The following is a 19,650-nucleotide window of genomic DNA, read 5'->3' as shown; positions in this document are numbered from 1 at the left end:
GTTGCGGCTAAGAAAAAGTGGCAGGAGAACTTGGATTGATCAGGAGAGACTCAATCTATCAAATTTACTCAAATAATACGTACGTCTTTATCTACAAAAATTATATTAAAAATCAGGATGCAGGGATTTTTCAGGACAAGGTTGTCAACAACTTATTTCTTGGCAAAAACAAAATATTCCATTTGTGACAGAGACTGTCACATGTGGCTTTATTATAACTTGAACGGTCACAGGGAGGCCAGCAGTTCCTGAGTGAGTATTTGTGTGACACTACAGGTAGGAAACATGATGTTGGCAAAAGCTGCAATTGTGACTGGCAAAGTAAGAAAGCTCTTTTACTGGAAACACCTGTAGCCACAGAACCAATAGCTGCAAGCAGTGAAATATCCAGAAGTAGGAGAAAAATTGTGAGCACATCAAGCAGAAATGGCAATTTGTTTGTGTAGTTTCCACAGAAATGTGGAAGTTTTTTAATTTTTTTAATTTTTACTATTTGCTTTACGTTGCAGTAATACAGTTAGGTCTTATGGCGACAATGGGATAGGAAAGGCCTAGGAGTGGGAAGACGCGGCTGTGGCCTTAATTAAGGCACCATCTTCAGTGCTACCAACAGTGGGATCGAACCCACTAGCTCCTGGATGCAAGCTCACAGCTGCACAACCCTAACCGCAGGGCCAACTCACCCGGTAATGTGGAAGTTAAAAGCATTAGTAGCAAAGAAGCTTCAAAGCTAGTCGAGGCTGGCGTCATTTAGAAGAAATGGGATTGATGAGGAGAGCCTTTCTATCTGAATACGTGGAGATTGTCCTTATCCTATTGATTTCATGCTTGTCCTTATGTCCTCTTTCTGTTGCTCCTGCTCCGTTGCTTTCAGACCTGCCATTGTATTACTCCTTTTATTTGTTCCTTCTTGTTCCTGTCATCCAATATATAATTAGAAGCTTCCAACAAAATTCTCTTTCAATAAGAAGAATGGATACCTGTCAATGGCTACCTGATAGGTATAAAGAGATAATCTTAAAATTTCAACATTATATCATCAATTGTAGTGGCAGCATAATTATCAACTTGGGCAAATTGGCAATGCAGATCAGACTCCAGAAGAGAGGAAGAGAGTGACCAACGGCAACATTGAAATGAACTGCTGAGGCTGCCTTAAGGAATAGTGAAGTGCCACTAGATCTGGTACAAGAATGCTGGATAATAATACTCTCTCCAAGTACGACAAGCTGACCCTGAGTGAGTTTGGGAGTGCCCATTTTGTGGGTACATATATGGCCAGGATAGGAGGAGGATGAGGAGGATGATACATATTTCTCTACTTACTGTGATTATGTCAATACGAACTCAATACTGGCTATTATGGTCAAGATGATTAACAATATATTGAATGCGCTGGAACATCTTAGGTATCATTTTCTCGCTACGTGCACTCTATCGAGGTATCTCGTCAACATTTTAGGACAATGTCCGAGTCGATTAGTAATACCCGTCGACTGTAAAGAAAATTCAAAATAAAAGAGAAAATGTTTTTGTAATAAATGCATAAACAGCATGGCCGATAGCAATTGTCAACTTGTTAGAAATAATGGCTGAAGTAAATGATCGCTTAATTTTAATGCTATACACCGAAATTTAGTAAGAATGTGATACACCTCAAGATATGGCAGAGTACATCATTGATTTCAGAGGTTTGTTTGTATTTTCTTGCATCTGGTTAAATTTTGGAAAGGCTATTGCCATGTAAATGTATAGCGAGAAGGCTATTTCTCTACTGGAGTTGTCTTCATGACAGATATAGGTTAGGTGACTCTGTTTGAATAAGAAAACTGAAACGTTTGCCACAGAATGCCATCAGTCATCTTTAGTACAGTTTTCTCGCTATGTGTGCTATCGATCTCTCTAGTCGACATTCAAAGGTGATGTTGGAGTCTATTAGTAGTACCCGATAGCAGTTGTTAACTTGTCAGAAATAAGGGCTGAAGTATACGATCGCTTAATTTTAATGCTAGGATATATACTGAAATTAAATGAGAATGTGATACACCTCCAGATATGGCAGAATGCAACACTGATTTCAGTGGTTAGTTTATATTTTGGGCCAAGTAGCTATCAGCTTGCATTTGGAAGATAGTTGGTTCGAACTCCACTGTTGGCAAACCTGAAGATGGTTTTCTGTGGTTTCCCATTTTCACACAAGGCAAATGCTGGGGCTATACCTTAATTAAAGCCACAGCCGCTTCCTTCCCACTCCTAGCCCTTTCCTATCCCATCGTCACCATAAAACCTATCTGTGTTGGTGCGACGTAAGACAAATTGTAAAAACAAATTTTTTTTTCTTGCGTCTGGTTAAATTTCTGAAGGCTATGCCCATGTAAATTTATAGCTAGATGGTTATTTTTTCTCCACTGGCACTTTATGCTGGAGTTTCCATACTAGGTTTCTACCTTTCCAGAATGAAATTGAACATGTGCATTCATGCAGTATCGGAATTTGAAAAATACCTAATGAATAAGTCTTAGTGTGGAAATCTTCCACAAAAAAGCAAGTTGTCTTTCGATCTGTGGCGTTTCTCCCCAACTAACGAATAACTGGATGTAACGACAATCCGATATAGCGAGTATTTTTTTTGCCGTTATGAATTCTCACTATAATGGACTTCTACTGTACTTACTGCATAAAAGTATGTGAGCCAAACATTTTGGATTTCAATTTTTTTCTCTGTTCTCAATGCATAACTGGAGTGCGTGGATTATACGAGGACACAGCTTATTCAAGTATGCGTAGTATGTGAAGATGTGGAGGTTGACCTTTGTCCTTTTGAGTTTTCTATTTCTCCCTCTTTCCATACTGCCTGACATTGTGTTAATCCTGTTATGAGTTCTTTTCAATGTTCCTATCTTTCTATATATCATTTAATCTAGCTATTAAGAATTGTAAACCTTACCTTTCCTACCCTAATAGCCATCATTCAATTGGTAACATCCCCTCCACCACCACCACCACCACCACCACCACCACCACCACCACCACCACCACCACCAATGGGACTTGAACTAGCTAATGACAAGTGCCATATCGTAAAGATTTGACACCTGAATGAACATGACCCCCAGGAGGGCATTGTAATTTCATTATATTAGTTTGTTTCAGCCTGTCTGGTGGCCACGATCGTTAAGGCATCAAGTCTATATCACTTTGGTAAGCCAGTTTGAGTCTCATTGGTAATATATATATATTTTTAAATTCACCATCAGAATGTTGGCTGGCTGGGTAGGAGAGTGGTGGTACATAATTTCTGATCACTAGATTGCATGACAAAATCCTAGATTCAATTCCAAATCTCTTTGCATTGCTCCTATGTAGTGAGAGGGCTTATGATGATGATGATGATGATGATGATGATGATGATGATGATGATGGTGATCTGTCCATCAAATGGGGATGTTAAGTCTTGAGCAGACCCCTTGGTGTTATTCAACAGAAGTAGGCTATGTGCAGACACTGGGTTTCACCCACCATCTTCACCCCACATCCAGACGTGCAGGGGGTCCCATAAGTGTCAAACAGAAAGATCCACACCAGATGAGTCGAACATGTCTTCGGTACAAAAAGTCATATGATAAATAAATAAATTTAAAAATAGTCTGTATTAATAAATGGACCCAGCAGGGTTTAAGTTTACTATACCTCATGAAAAATCATTACAATTACAAAAATGACCCGAGATTATTGCAGTCAGACTCAAAATACATAGTTTTCTTATATTTGCTAAACACAGGCATTGATTAGACACTTAGTTTTACAAAAATTCACTCAGTTCATATGCAAAAGTGATTCTGTATTTTACCTTGTACAATTTGCTGGGCTGCCATTACCATGATAAGACTCAGTGCTGCACTGAAGATTGCATTCTGTCCAAAATTGAGCAGAGCCAAACTAGTGCTTGTTTTAAGAGAAGCTTCTTCATATTTCTTCAGTGCTTGGTCATAGCGATCAGCTTCAAATTTTTCATTGTTGAAATACTGAAAAGAATGAACTCATATTTATTATTAAAAATAATCTAAAATATACAAGTACAGTAACATGATCTTGCATATGGAACAAAAATAGCACTATAAAAGTAAATAGTTTTTACAATTTATTAAACACAGATAATTGGAACGAAGAGACTAAATATTGCCCCATAAATTCTTTCTAATGATTTCAGTCAAACTGAGTGACTCAAAACAAGTCAATGAATACTGAATTTTCACGACAGCATTGTAATCAAAATCTACTTTCAACCTCTTAGGTCGTGTTACATACATTTAATACATCTTGAAGAGATGTCAAGTAGAGCAACTGACGCAAAATCGGGAGGTTGTGGGTTTGGGTCCCACTGGTGTCTGGTTGGCCATTTTTATTCTGTACTTGACATCTCTTCAACATGTACTAAATGTACGTAACATGACCTAATAAGTTGAAAACAGATTTTGATTTTTTAAAAGTCATTACTGTCTCTTAATCATCCACTCAACTTCAGATTTGAATAATACTTCTACAATAATTTTTTATGTATATTAACTTTTGTAAATATCTAGAACTGATTTTTCAAAACAGTCAATGAAATCTTTAGCAGAGATATGACAAACCTACAGTAGAACTGATATTATCATGAAATGTTTGAACACCCTCAGCATGTGTCCTGCCTAGGGGCAGGGGCTTTGACATTAAAATGGGCCATCATCAAACAACTGAAAACTCTGGAAATACAACATTCCAGAAGAATGCTCAGAGTCTCATTGGTTGTACATGCTACTAACAAACAGGTATTACAGAGAGTAAAGGGCAAAAGAGAACTGCCAACCACCTAGGGCATGTGCTAAAAAATTAAATGTTTAATGCAATTTTACTAGAAAGCCAAAACTGAAGGGTGCAGAGGAGTAGGCAGGAGGTAAACACTAAAACAGGACTGGAATGAAAAGCAATGAAGAACACTGTAACATGTAGCTGAAGATCGAAAAGCACTTACCCTACTGGAGGAGGAACGGGTGGGGGATCTACTATGTGCCTCCATCATCTCCATTTTATCAGGGTGAAGATTTAGGCTCTTTATCCTGGGGGGTTTTAATGCTCAGACACTCTTTCTCCAGGGATCATACATATGAATTTGAATAAATACTAAGGGCCTGAGCACAGCATATGAGTGAAGACCTCAAGAGTTTACTCGGTGGAGATGGACTTTCATACAGCAAATAAAACTGCTATAAGTCTTCACTCTATTTTAGGAGGAACCAAAATTCCTGCTGATGCTAGCTCTAAATTGACTAGTGACAGTCAGCTGGCCATAAAGACAAATTGTCACATTCCTACGGAATGGTCTCTCATTCAAGAAAATCTAATCTGAAAAAAATGTAACAAAATGATTAGCAGTGGTTGACAGGTATTGAAGCCCACTAAAGATTCATGAAGAAGATTTCTATTATTATTATTATTATTATTATTATTATTATTATTATTATTATTATTATTATTATTATATGTAATCAGCCACCTTCAACCTCCACATCTCCCACACCACCACAAGCACTGACATTGCATGAACAACTGTGGCCTGCAGTGGGAAGTTGTGGCTGCAAGGTGAAATATATGGACACACACATCTATTTTATTTATGTATATGTTATTATTATTATTATTATTATTATTATTATTATTATTGTGACAATCAAAACCAACTCAGGGTGACCAGCAAGAATGCCAGTGAGAGGTGATAATCATGGCACAGTGGCGACAATGTGGACAGGACCAATGGTGAGCAAAACAATAGGGCAGTGAATTATTGAGGCTTGCCATGAGGGAGTTCCTAGAAGAGGCTGGAAGCTGACGAACTATGAGCCATGCGTCCAGAATGATCCGGGGCTAGAAGCTACTAAAATCTCCCTCTTCTCGATGTAAGAGCACAACTGTGGGAGCGCAAAGTCAGTCTGGAGTCATTCTCGAGGGAGTCAGCCTCAAGTGCATCAACTGTAAGTGAAAGTAAGCAGACGGTCATGAATCTGTGACAAGTCATTCATTGAGAGTAAGTCTGTCAGAACACTATGCGAAGATCAATGAGGGTCGCTGTTGTGAATGGTTCTAATGCTGAGTTGTGAGAAGCCATCTTGTTGGAAACCAGAAGTTTAACACACCAAGCTCGTTAGCTGCAGTCGCTTAAGTGCGGCCAGTATACAGTAATCGGGAGATAGTGGGTTCGAGCCCCACTGTCGGCAGCCTTGAAGATGGTTTTCCGTGGTTTCCCATTTTCACACCAGGCAAATGCCAGGGCTGTACCTTCATTAAGGCCACGGCCGCTTCCTTCCAATTCCTAAGTCGTTCCTATTCCATCGTCGCCATAAGACCTATCTGTGTCGGTGCAACGTAAATCAACTAGCAAAAAAAAAAGTTTAACATACTGGTGTGCAATGTGATTGCTTGATTGAGTGTGTGTTAAGGTGCCCGTTCACTTGAGAGCAAATACTGGCGAGAACCTCTTGATAGCAGTTACTCGCCAATGGACACAATGCCGAGAGCAACTAACAGAAATTCGTTCGCAACTCTCCGAGAGCTAATTTTTCTCAACTTGCTCGCTAGTCGATTTCGTCAAGAGTGATCTTTGCTTTGATGTGGCTGATGATGACCCCTAGATGGGTCGAAACTAGTTCCATGTAATTTTAAAATGTTGTGAATATATTTTGTATTGAATAGGTGGAAACCTTTACTGTGTTGTTACTCATATGTTATTCTCAGTTCAATACGGACCTACAACATGAAATTTATAACCCTTAACGTACTCCCTGGCCCTCTCTGAGATTAGCTCTCCAGATACAAACTGTGTTTGAATTGTGGCGAAGCTATCGAGAGCTTGGTTCTATTTTTAATTTCAAGATGTCTAATAATTAGTCACTGAAGGAAACAAAACTGTTAACTGAAATGATGAAATGGAAGATAAGTCGAGAAATTTTGTGGAGTGTGAACTGTACCGATTACGGTGACAAAGTGAAGAAACATAAAACTTTAGAGGAAATAGGAGTGTTTTCGTGTTCCGGAGCTGAAGTTCAAAGGAAACTTCACAACTTAAGAAATCAGGCAAGCTAAGCCTGTTTAATAAGGTGAATTAAGAGTAAATTTTTAGTTTATATTTTATTATAATCACATCAATTTGCATGGAAATACATTGTAATGATTGTAGCCTGGTTATTATTATAATAACAAGTATATAATATATACACAATATTTAAATTAATCAATAATGCGATGCTCTCTACTGTTTAAGGTATCTCAAGAATTGAAAAAAATGAAAAACAGAACAAGCGGTAGCGGGACAGATGACAATTACCAAAGTAGATTTTTCTTTTTTAACAGAGGATAATCACAGCTGCTGTGACTTGTCAGTAATAGTGTGATGACATTTCGACTACTCTCCACTCTCTACAGGTGCACAAATGGACAGGGTGTGACGAGAACTCGTGAAAGCTATCTTGAGAGGGACTCACCAGGTACTCTCGATAGTTATTCGAGCCAAAATTCTCTCAAATGGACAACAACCTGAGGGCAGATATCGAAAGTTACTCTCCCGGTTAATCTCAAATGGAAACCCACCTTTACAATCGTGAAAACAGTAAATCAAGAAAGCAATATATAAGATATGTAAAGACAACCAAACACTATTGAAAACTGATTCAGCACCATAAACCTCAGTAGACTATGCCTACACGTAAGTACATTATCAAATCACATAATCCTAAGAAGTACAAAAGAAGAGTAAAACACAAGCTCAGAAATGAAGACAGCATAGCTGTCATGTTGATGTACACATCAACAGCTTCTGATGATTATACAGGTCTAAAAAAAACACCTTTTTTCTGTCACAAGAACAAAAACTGTTTCTGGAAGATAATTCACCCTGAATCCAGATCTAAATTTAGAATTTCTGTATCGTCTCAGTTCTCATGTGTAAATTATTTTTGTAAATGCTTATGTCAGCCTATGTATTATACAGGGTGACCCAAAGATCTGTTAACATTTTACGAGGCAATACTTCACGGAATATTGGAGGTAGTGAGGTAATAATTGACACACATGATTGGCATGACATGGGGTTTTGTTGACACCAAAATAAAGTACACAAAATGACCAACAGATGGTGCTGGACAGCAACACATCAGGTACAAATGGCCACACATGCTTAACATGACATGGGATTTTATTGACACCCACAACTAGTGCACAAACAAGCCAATAGATGGCGCTGGACAGCAACACGTCAGTGATGCCGCATGAGACCCATGTACGGTATAAAAGGAGCTGTTATGAGAGAGGGTGTCAGATGCGCCTGCAATCGCGGCATGTTGACGTTGCCAGAAAAGACACCGTTAGTGAAGCTTTGTTTAGTTGTCAATAAAACCCCATGTCAGGCGAATTATGTCTGTCAATTATTTCATCTCTATCGCCAATATTAAGTGAAGTACTGCCTCATCAAATGTTAACAGACTTTTGGGTCATCCTTATGTATCAGACAAAATGACACATTCTCGAAATAAGAGTTTTAAACGTAAACAGAAAAAAAAAAAAAAAAAAAAAAAAATTACAACATAAGAGTAAAGAAAAGTGAAGAAACATAACTAAAAATATTTTCTACCCAATTTCCTGTGATACTTTGCCTTGGTAACATCTCTTGTAAGGTCCAGCAGTAGTTTGACAACATTGTGGCACTCCAACTGCCTTGATAATGCTTTTCTATTTGAGAAATCTCTTGTTGGAACCGTTCACCACGTTCAGCACCAATGGCCTCAGGGTTATCCAGGAAGAAGTCCAAATAATCATTCAAGAAATGTAGTTTAAGTGACATGTTACATCCCATACGGTGGTAGGATTTCAGCAATTCACGTACAATATCACTATAGTTCTCTGCCTTATGGTTGCTTAAAGAGTTCTTGCAGACATTTGTGAAAGACAGCCATGCCATTTTTGCAACATCACTCAACAAATCATGGAAATGTTCATCAGCTGTTAATTTCCTAATTTGCGATCCGACAAATAGTCCTTAATAATAATATAAGAAAATTTATTGGACTCCAACCTATTCAATACATTACAGGATGTATATAACATTTTTAGTTAAACATCGTTAAAATAGAGACATGTTTCGCCCCCTATGTGGGGCATCATCAGTCATATCAAAGCACCTCAAAATTAAACCAGACGTCTGGTTGGAACTTATGAACATAATATGCAAGAGAGAGTACATTAAAAAACACTTACAAGGTCTTATCTTAGACGAAAGAACAAATAGACTAGTTACACATAGTAAAATACGTTGGTGGTTCTTAATATTAAAACGAGGCCATCACATGTACAGTATAACAATGAAAGTAATTAAAGTTCATTTGATACTGAGTTCGAAGGTAGTTTTTCGTTGTATATACAAATGTTGGAAAATAAAATACAATTTACAATTACTGTACACTTATTTATAATTGTTAAAATTGATGAGGCGAAACATTCCAATTTTGTCTATTCGTGATTTTGGCTCCAACCAAAATAATTCGCCCAAGGATTCATGAGGTAGTCACCTTCGTTGGTCACTCTCTATATGAATGGAGTGCATAGTGCAAGTGAATTGCAGTTTTTATTATAAAATGAGGCTGTGCTACAACAGAATTAAAACAACACTGGCTTCAAAATGAAGACAGTTAAATTGTCATTAGATTCTTCAGTTGACTAGAGGTTTGCGTATATTTTTGTTGTTGAAGTGTGGAAAAGTCAGTTGTTGGTTGAATGGGCAACGGTCGAAAATGTTGTGCAGTGCAATCGGTGTTTGAGCTGTGTAACGTATGAGGAATCTGAAAATGGAGGATTTGTCTTTAATTAGTTAAGTGAAATGATGGAAAAAGAGATGAAAAGGGGGGAAATCATTGAGAAATGAAAATATTAAAGTTGAAGCTTACCTTAAAAGCTGTTGAGCTGTTACCTAATTGCTAGGAGGTTTGTGGAGCACTGGCTGTCGCTGATGTCCTGCTCCTCATGTTGTACGTGTGACGTCTTAGAGGAGGGGAGTGGATTTGAGAAGGTGGGGATGTGGGCATGTGATTGGCGCTTGGGGAGGAGTTGTGTGTGTTGGAGGGAGAATAGGGGCGCGATGAGTTGAGCAGCTTAGTGGGGGTGCTTGGAGAGCTTGTTTTGAGGACGTTAACAAGTCTTTTGTCTTTCAGATTTAAACTATTGAGCGAAAATATTAATTGTTCGCAAAGAGGGCTTCGGTTGTCTATTGGATCATTTAAATTTTTATTCTTATTATATTTTTGGTCCAAAAAAATCTATTAATTTTTGAACTCAGTCATGAGTCTGCCTTTATCTAGTCTTTTTAAAATTTGGAGATCCTGTTCGATTGTGGTAAAACTATATCCGGTGTCTCTCATATGGATGCTCATGGCTGAGTGTTTATTGTGCTTTTGGGCACTGAAATGTTCTGCATATCTAGTTGCAAAGTTTCTACCAGTCTGACCGATATATGAACTATTACATTCAGCACATTTCAGTCTATAAACGCCAGAGCCCGAAAATTTATTGTTGTCCGAGTTTATCCTATCGTGGTTGAAGAATAGCCTTTGATTAGAATTATGGGTCTTATAGGCTATCTTAATATCATGTTTTTTTAAAGGGGTAGCGATTTGACGTATGGTGGGGTTAATGTAGGTGAAAGATGCGTATTTAGGCTTATTTATTTTTATTGGGGAGAGGTTCGTGGCCAATTTCAATTTCACTTTATTGATTATTTTCTGTATGATTGTGGGATTGTATCCATTGAAAACAGCTATTTCTTTTATGGTATTTATTTCTTTTTCTAAATTGACGGTTGACATGGGAATTTTTAACGCTCTGTACACTAAACTGTAAAACGAGGCTTGTTTGTGCGATTGTGGGTGAAGAGAATTTTGTTTTATGGTTGTGGGAGTGAATGAAGGTTTTCTGTGAATTTGGAAATCGAAATTGTTTAAAGTCCTGGTGATTGTAATGTCTAAAAAATTGGCATTTATAGACTGAAATGTGCTGAATGTAATAGTTCATATATCGGTCAAACTGGTAGAAACTTTGCAACAAGATATGCAGAACATTTCAATGCCCAAAAGCACAATAAACACTCAGCCATGAGCATCCATATGAGAGACACCGGACATAGTTTTACCACAATCGAACAGGATCTCCAAATTTTAAAAAGACTAGATAAAGGCAGACTCATGACTGAGTTCAAAAATTAATACATTTTTTTGGACCAAAAATATAATAAGAATAAAAATTTAAATGATCCAATAGACAACCGAAGCCCTCTTTGTGAACAATTAATATTTTCGCTCAATAGTTTAAATCTGAAAGACAAAAGACTTGTTAACGTCCTCAAAACAAGCTCTCCAAGCACCCCCACTAAGCTGCTCAACTCATCGCGCCCCTATTCTCCCTCCAACACACACAACTCCTCCCCAAGCGCCAATCACATGCCCACATCCCCACCTTCTCAAATCCACTCCCCTCCTCTAAGACGTCACACGTACAACATGAGGAGCAGGACATCAGCGACAGCCAGTGCTCCACAAACCTCCTAGCAATTAGGTAACAGCTCAACAGCTTTTAAGGTAAGCTTCAACTTTCACATTTTCATTTCTCAATGATTTCCCCCCTTTTCATCTCTTTTTCCATCATTTCACTTAACTAATTAAAGACAAATCCTCCATTTTCAGATTCCTCATACGTTACACAGCTCAAACACCGATTGCACTGCACAACATTTTCGACCGTTGCCCATTCAACCAACAACTGACTTTTCCACACTTCAACAACAAAAATATATGCAAACCTCTAGTCAACTGAAGAATCTAATGACAATTTAACTGTCTTCATTTTGAAGCCAGTGTTGTTTTAATTCTGTTGTAGCACAGCCTCATTTTATAATAAAAACTGCAATTCACTTGCACTATGCACTCCATTCATATAGAGAGTGACCAACGGAGGTGACTACCTCATGAATCCTTGGGCGAATTATTTTGGTTGGAGCCAAAATCACGAATAGACAAAATTGGAATGTTTCGCCTCATCAATTTTAACAATTATAAATAAGTGTACAGTAATTGTAAATTGTATTTTATTTTCCAACATTTGTATATACAACGAAAAACTACCTTCGAACTCAGTATCAAATGAACTTTAATTACTTTCATTGTTATACTGTACATGTGATGGCCTCGTTTTAATATTAAGAACCACCAACGTATTTTACTATGTGTAACTAGTCTATTTGTTCTTTCGTCTAAGATAAGACCTTGTAAGTGTTTTTTAATGTACTCTCTCTTGCATATTATGTTCATAAGTTCCAACCAGACGTCTGGTTTAATTTTGAGGTGCTTTGATATGACTGATGATGCCCCACATAGGGGGCGAAACATGTCTCTATTTTAACGATGTTTAACTAAAAATGTTATATACATCCTGTAATGTATTGAATAGGTTGGAGTCCAATAATTTTTTTTATATTATTATTGAGATTCTTTCAATACGGAAAATAAAATGATTTTCATTACTTGTAAAAATAGTCCTTTATTCTTGCTTTACTGATCCTTGGGAACTTCTCTCTCAAATACATGAATCCATGCGATGTTTTGTCCACAGCTTTCACACAGTTTATGTCAAAATCCAATTTAATGTGCAGCAGAGGTAGATACACCTTTTTGGGGTCAACAAGAGGAATGTTTACCACGCTATTTTCCCCTCACAGTAACTTATTTTTCTCTCTCTGCTGTCCCACTCGCATAGAAAGCAGCAGTGTTTTGTGTATCCAAGTTGCATGGTGAGCAGAACTGCAATTACCTTCAGATCTCCACATATATGCCAATTGTATTTCCCATATTGTATAAGTGCGAGTAGCAGTTTACAGTTCTCGTATGTTTCCTTCAAGTTAAGAGCACGAGCAATCGGAACAGAAGGAAATTTGTTCCCACAATAAAGAAGTAATGCTTTCAGACTAACTTTGTTAGAATCTATGACCAAACACCACTTATTTACACTGAAATTATGGCCACGAGTCTCCATTAAGGATTCAACACCATTACAAAAAAGCATGTCACCTTCCTTGGATAAATATTCAGAAAAAACAGCATGGCGGTCACGAAAAACACTCACTTTTGTATTGAGATAAATATGATTCCATTATTTTTAATGTAAAGCTAAAAGCTCAGCGTGTTGTTTTGACACATTTAAATCATGGACAAGATCGTTGAGATCCCTTTGAGACAAAAACTGCACTCATTTGATTCACAGGGGGCCTGAAATGTTGGGTCAGCATGCATATCTCCTCCGTTTTCTGTGCGTTTGTCGTTGTATTCATCTTCACTCATTACCACATTCTCAGGAGGCACTGGTACCAGGTATTCTTCACTGTGACATACATGCCTCATATCAGGTAAATTAGGATTTGTTTGCAAGGCGATTCCAGCTATTTTTGTCAGACAGAAATAACAGTCTCTTGTGTGATTCGAGGGTTCCCTCCAAATCATGGGAACAGAAAAGGACATGTGACGTGATCCTTTTAACCAGCCTGTCAGGAGTGTAACACATATCAAACAGCATGTGTCCTGGTCGCCAACCTTACACCCGAAATGTACATAGAACTTCTTTACAAGAGGATTAAGTTTTGTTCTTGCAATTTCAGAGTTAACTCTTCACAGATATAACAAAAAGAATTTTGACTATTTACTCACGCATTTCTTCTTCTGGATTAACACAAAGCACAAATCTCCACAAACATAGAACAACGAGCAGTCACTTCCCATGGTGTTAGAACTCTCAATGATGAGACACAACTGGCAACAAACACAACGCTATTCTACCTATTCGAGCATGAGTCGCCGGCAATATTGCCAAACTACCTTCATTCCTGGAGGTGGATTTCTGAACTGAGGTCCATGTATGGGCATTTCTTGTACATATTTTGACTGTTTAAAAAAATATATCTATGCTTAATAATTAAATTAAGTCACAGCAGAACATGCAGTATTTTCAAAGGTTTTAATAGATAGAGGGTAGCATGTCACAAGTAAACTGAGCCTGATAGGAAAAAACTGATTTCATTTTTGAATTCAGTACCTAAGATTTAGCCAAGAATATCAATAATATTTTTTGTGACAAAAATGTTGTTGACCAGTGTTATCTAAGCATCACTGATCACTTAGAACTAGTCATACAGTATGTCCAATGAAGTAAAACCATCCTTATTCGTTTTGCCTCATGGCTGAGATGTTACGACTTATCATAATGCAGCTGTTTAACTGATGAACCATACTCTGCCATTCTTCTCTACCCAGAGCCTTCGGTATGGTTACTGACAGAACTCTCTAAGGGGCTATTCATCATGTCGAGCCATCATGTTGGTACTCATCCTTGTGGCCTGGTTCCTTGGACCTTGCCCTCAACAATCAATTTTTGAAGACTACCTTCTGAGTGATATGACCAAAGTAGCGTATGATCCATTGAGAGATCTTGCACGGCAGACAAACTTTTAATCAACATGTTCCTCCAGCATTCATTTCTAAACTTCCTATTCATGCACTGTTTTGTTGTAGGATGGTCCATGTCTGTGCACCATACAAAAAGACTGAGAAGACTAGAGATTCAACAAAGTTTTTTTTTTTAAATGATAGTGATCTTATCATCTTTCCAAATCTTCTGCAGACGGAAGTGAATTGCACATGTGAAAATATTGCAAATATCTTGAAGAAGACCTTAGAGACTTAAGGTTTACTTGGTAAATTAGTAGGTATAAAATCAACAGACATAATGTATAAAGTGGTAGGACCTTACGAAAAATTTGTACTTGTGTCTAGCTCATACACTACAACTTCTTTCAAAACAGCGATGTTTCAGTACAGAGAATATTCAAATTTTCATTGTATTAGGTAGGAAGTTTCGAACATTCCTCAACATTCACCAAGATTCTCAAAGCTGCATAAAAACATCTTTCTCCATCAAAATACTGTCTGATTCAAGATGAACCTATATGATGGAACAATTCTTCATATGTTACAAAAAAAGGCCTATCATGTTTGCATCATCTGATACTGCAAATCTTACAGCATTGCGTGGGAGCATATTTATTTATTTATTTATTCATTCATTTATTTATTTATTTATTGACACTTTAAATATTTGTGTTCTATATTATGTCTTATACACTAATTTCCAGAATTTGTGGTTAATTTTCTCTGTGTATGTATCGAAATACATTAATGTGGTATGTCTCTTTGTTATAATTGGATGGTGTTATGCAATGACAGACCAAGCGACAAAATTCAAGTTTTGAGAAAAAGGCGTCTTCGCGAATGCTTAAAGAAAAACTATCTACCTCGTGCATTTTTCTATAAATCAAAACTTACTATATTCACGCAGCACCATATTTTGTTTTTCTAAAAATAATATAAGTAGAAAGCTTATTTGAGTATTTTATTTTGATAAAAAAGCGTCTTAGTCTACAAGTGATTTCAGAAATTCTATAATGCAATCAGAGTCCAAGCGCCAGGTGGCGTTTAGTCTACAAACGTGAAACAGATTAATACAAAACTAGCACAACATTTCTACAGGAAAGAACTTTCAAGCACAATATCACAGTACAATACTGTTAATATTTTACATTCTATAGTCAATAATAACTCTTTTATTATTACCCATTCCCATGTTCATTATAGTGTATGAACTTCACAACTAAATGATGAAAAGAATAATAGTAAAATCAACATAAGAAAAACAGTAATGTTCGCCTTCTCAAACGACTTCATGAGTTATAATACCAATATAAATGGTCCATTATTGGACATTATAAATTTTCCAGCTAACTCATTCTTGGTTGCCAGCGTTTCACCCCCGTGTGCTAGGCTGGGCTCTTCAGTTGGTACCTAGAATACCCACCAAGACGCCGGCCAGTGCATACCGTGGAGGCCACTGCGTAGGCTAATTGTAGCCACTGGCAGTGCCAATGCACTATGAGAGACTTTGTCCCATTGGTATTATAAATTTACTCATTCGGAACAAATATTTCAGATTCCCTATGGGAATCCACATCTGTATCACTTCATGAGTTATTTCAAAATTTTCCCGAAAAACCTTTGATATCATCAGCTATGGTAGGAGAACTAACTAACTTTTGATAAAACTCCAAACAGTCTTTAGGGATCAAGTGAAACATGGACTTCAGATCACATAATTTTTCTGAGCTTATTGGTTTTCCTTCCGGACACAGTTTAAGCAGTTTTCTTGAGAAATGTACGCTGTCACCGACAGATTTTCGACCAGTTCTTTTTCCAATGTTTATTTCCGTGTAGGTTTCCTGCCTTAGATCACTCTTCACAAAAACTGATTTCCTGTGCTAGATTTCCTTGAACAGTAACCAGTTTACCTTTTCACCTTGTAACGGACTTCTCTTTCTGTAAGACTTCATTATTTTTAATGTAATCTTCTGGCATATACAGACGTTGCTGGAATTTTAATGTAGATTCAATATCACCAAAGTCTGAGTCATTTTTCAGAAAATTGTGCCCAGGAACTAGAAAGCGTTGTGTGATAGATGGTAGACTAGGATGTTCTTCTAGAATTGTTTTCAACAACAAAGCTATTTTTATATTTCGATTCTGGCCCCCACATGAATCTGACCAGAGAATCAAATTTGTTGTGCCTGGTGATACATGAGCCAGTATGTGTTTTCTTAAACACTATCCAATTTCTTGGAATCCTCTTCCAGCATCTCCTTCCACCCACACGTAACAAAATCCTTTGTCCTTAAAATCATGATTACCGCAGTTATACAATCAAAGTTGGCGTTTATAGAACACTATATTTGTTGGTATTCTTGGGAGTGGCAATGTCTTTTCCAAATCGAACGAAATGCATTCAGTTTCTCTCGACATGTCGTTTTTAGCCTGCATGAAATTCTGCTCCATGAGATTCCTTGCAAGGTTTACTTCCTCTAAATGACTTTCATGTTCTTCTTTTGCTAGTGAAGAATCCAATTCTGATGAATTCTCTATCCTCATGGTAAGAGCATCACATGTATTGCATGTGTCTTTCTTTAGTGTTTTACACTTTAGGTTGAACTTGGTTCATAATATCTTTTATACAATGCTAAAGAAACAGGATTCGCATAGTGTTCACAGTAGAGACCGTACATCACTTTGAGAGTAGTACTTGGACTTAAAATACTCTGCCTTTGTTTGTGAACGACAATAATGTGATTTATACTTCGGAAATTTTGAAATGTGCTCACATACTTCACGGACTTTAGCTTCTGGTAGTTTATTATGTCCTCCAGCACTCCCTCTCCCATCCACGATTTCACATCGCTTCATTTTTTTAAAAGCTTTGTCAACAACATAACTCGACACTCGTAATGTTTGTAAAAATATTGCTTTACACACTTTCCTATTGCACAGACAATACTCTCTAGACACATTCCGCTTCTCAGATCCTACTGCTCTCTTCTGCTTAATACTGACCTATTTAACCATTCTTGCTATTTTTTGGCATCTAGCTTCATCTAGCTTATGAAAATTAGTAAATATCACTCGTCTCTCCTCCACTGTAACTAATTCGTGGCATTTGAACCTGCAATTACATTCGTAAACCCGAAATGCTTTACTGAACGTGACTATCAGCCCTGATTGTCAGTATTGATTGTCTTGATTGGTATTCACCTTCCTTTTTTTAATTTGTTGCGTTTGATCTTCAAATTTTCGCTTTCTTCCTTTTCTTGGTCCCCATCTGAAACAGCACCACTAGTGTCCAATTCTATCTCCACATCTGATGTCCCAGTATCTCCATGTGGGCCAAAATTATTTCAGGTGCCAGTTTCCAGCATTTTGTCACAATTTTGGCATAAACTATTTCCTGATTTGCTAGGAAATATTTCATTTATAATAGAAATTTGTTTGACAGAATACTGTTATCTGAACACTTGTGGTACAAGCATGGAATATCATCACAGTCTTCCTGTGGCTTTTCATTAGAAAACACTTCGTTTAAAACATGTACATCTTCGCCAGAGTGGCTTATTTCCCCAACATTCCCTAATTTTGTTTCTATTAATGCACGCAACTCAGGGTCGGATACTTTGATTTCAACAGATTCCTGAGCTGTTCTGTCGGAACTATTACAGGCAATCAAATTTGATATTAAATCACCAAATGTGACACCTTCAGGCGAACCATTTACACATGGTCTTCCAACTGGAAGTAAAATATCACAAGGCAGAAGGTTCTGGTTGACTGAAGGTGAAAATGTATTACTTTCACAGTGATTCATGTCCGTTTTAGGTCGATCAAATTGATCATGTAGGTCAGAAACACCTCCGTCACGTTCAGTAAGTATAAGAAAATTGGTTTGAAAGTGTTGTGCGGGATTAGTTACTTCTTGAATGCGGTGTTCAGCATGCTCTTTGTAGAAGGCAGATCTTGTAGAGATGCCTTAAATAGATATTGAAAAGTGTTAAATATCTGATTATAAACCTTACCCGTTTTCATAGGAATATGAAAAATTTATCTTACCGTTTTCATAACAGTTATTCCCAATGCTTCTAACATCATCTTTCCTCTTGAAGGATGCACGTTTAGAGCTTACTAGGATATTTTCAAATACTGCAGCAGTTGCTAAACAATACAGAAGTGGGATTATAAAGAAGGAAATACGCATTCTTGGACACACAAACCAGCCAGAATATACTGCAGCTGCTGAACAATGCAGATGCCGAATGCAGTATTAAGTAAAAGAACCTTCATTCTTAAACTAAAAGCCAGCCAGAACTTAGCATCAACATTAAGAACCAAAGCATTTATAGACCAAGTGACAGCCTTGGTCTACAATTGCAGAATGTTTAGTCGGTTGGTCTACTATTGCCTTTTAAGATGATACTTGGTCTTCAAATGCAAAGCATAGTAATGGACTTAAATCGTCTGGCGCTTAGGTTTTTTTAATTTACAGGAAATGTTACTGAAGAAAATTGGCATTTCTATTTTTATATTGAAGTTTGAAGTCTTGGCCACCAGATGCAGGAAAAGCCTGAAAAGAGCAAACTGTCGCTTAGTCTATGAATGCATAACTACGTCTAATTTTTGGATGTGCTCTGTTTTAAATTCTTTATTTTGAGTACGATGCTGTCAATGAGTGTTTTGTTGTAACCATTTGCAAATGCCACATACATTTATGGTGTGTAGTTACTCAGTTTTGTGAGTTACCATAATCAACTGGATCACTAACCTTTGTACAGAGACAGCGCGTTAAGAAGTTATTCATTGTAATCTGTGGAAAGTGATGTTATAAAGTTAAAATTGAAATAATAAATAAAGAGGTTCAACCTATTCAATACAAAAGAATAAGAAATGGAGTGATTACATTCTTATTTAATAATAAGTAGAAGTAAGCAAAATTCATGCAATCCTAGTAGAAATATGGGAAACGGAAATGATTCCACAGGATTGGAAGTGTGCATTAATACACCCATTGCACAAGAAAGGTGACAAGGCAGATCCAAACAACTATAGAGGCATATCTCTACTACCAATCGCATACAAAATTCTTTCCAAAGCTCTCTTGAACCGG

The 19,650-nt window shown here is 37.2% G+C and overlaps 1 protein-coding gene across 2 annotated transcripts in view; it reads right to left on the bottom strand.

The window, feature by feature from the left end:
• ABCB7 (ATP binding cassette subfamily B member 7) overlaps nucleotides 1–19,650 on the bottom strand; it is a 181,247-nt gene that overhangs the window by 76,519 nt on the left and 85,078 nt on the right. For both annotated transcript variants that reach the window (XM_067156839.2, XM_067156840.2), the window contains exon 7: nucleotides 3,851–4,025. In XM_067156839.2, coding sequence (XP_067012940.2) covers nucleotides 3,851–4,025 — 175 coding nt within the window. The remainder of the gene's footprint in view (nucleotides 1–3,850; nucleotides 4,026–19,650) is intronic.

Source organism: Anabrus simplex, chromosome 1 (genome assembly GCF_040414725.1).
Source record: "Anabrus simplex isolate iqAnaSimp1 chromosome 1, ASM4041472v1, whole genome shotgun sequence".
In the NCBI taxonomy this organism is placed as follows: domain Eukaryota; kingdom Metazoa; phylum Arthropoda; class Insecta; order Orthoptera; family Tettigoniidae; genus Anabrus; species Anabrus simplex.
This window is presented reverse-complemented; position numbering and strand designations above follow the sequence as displayed.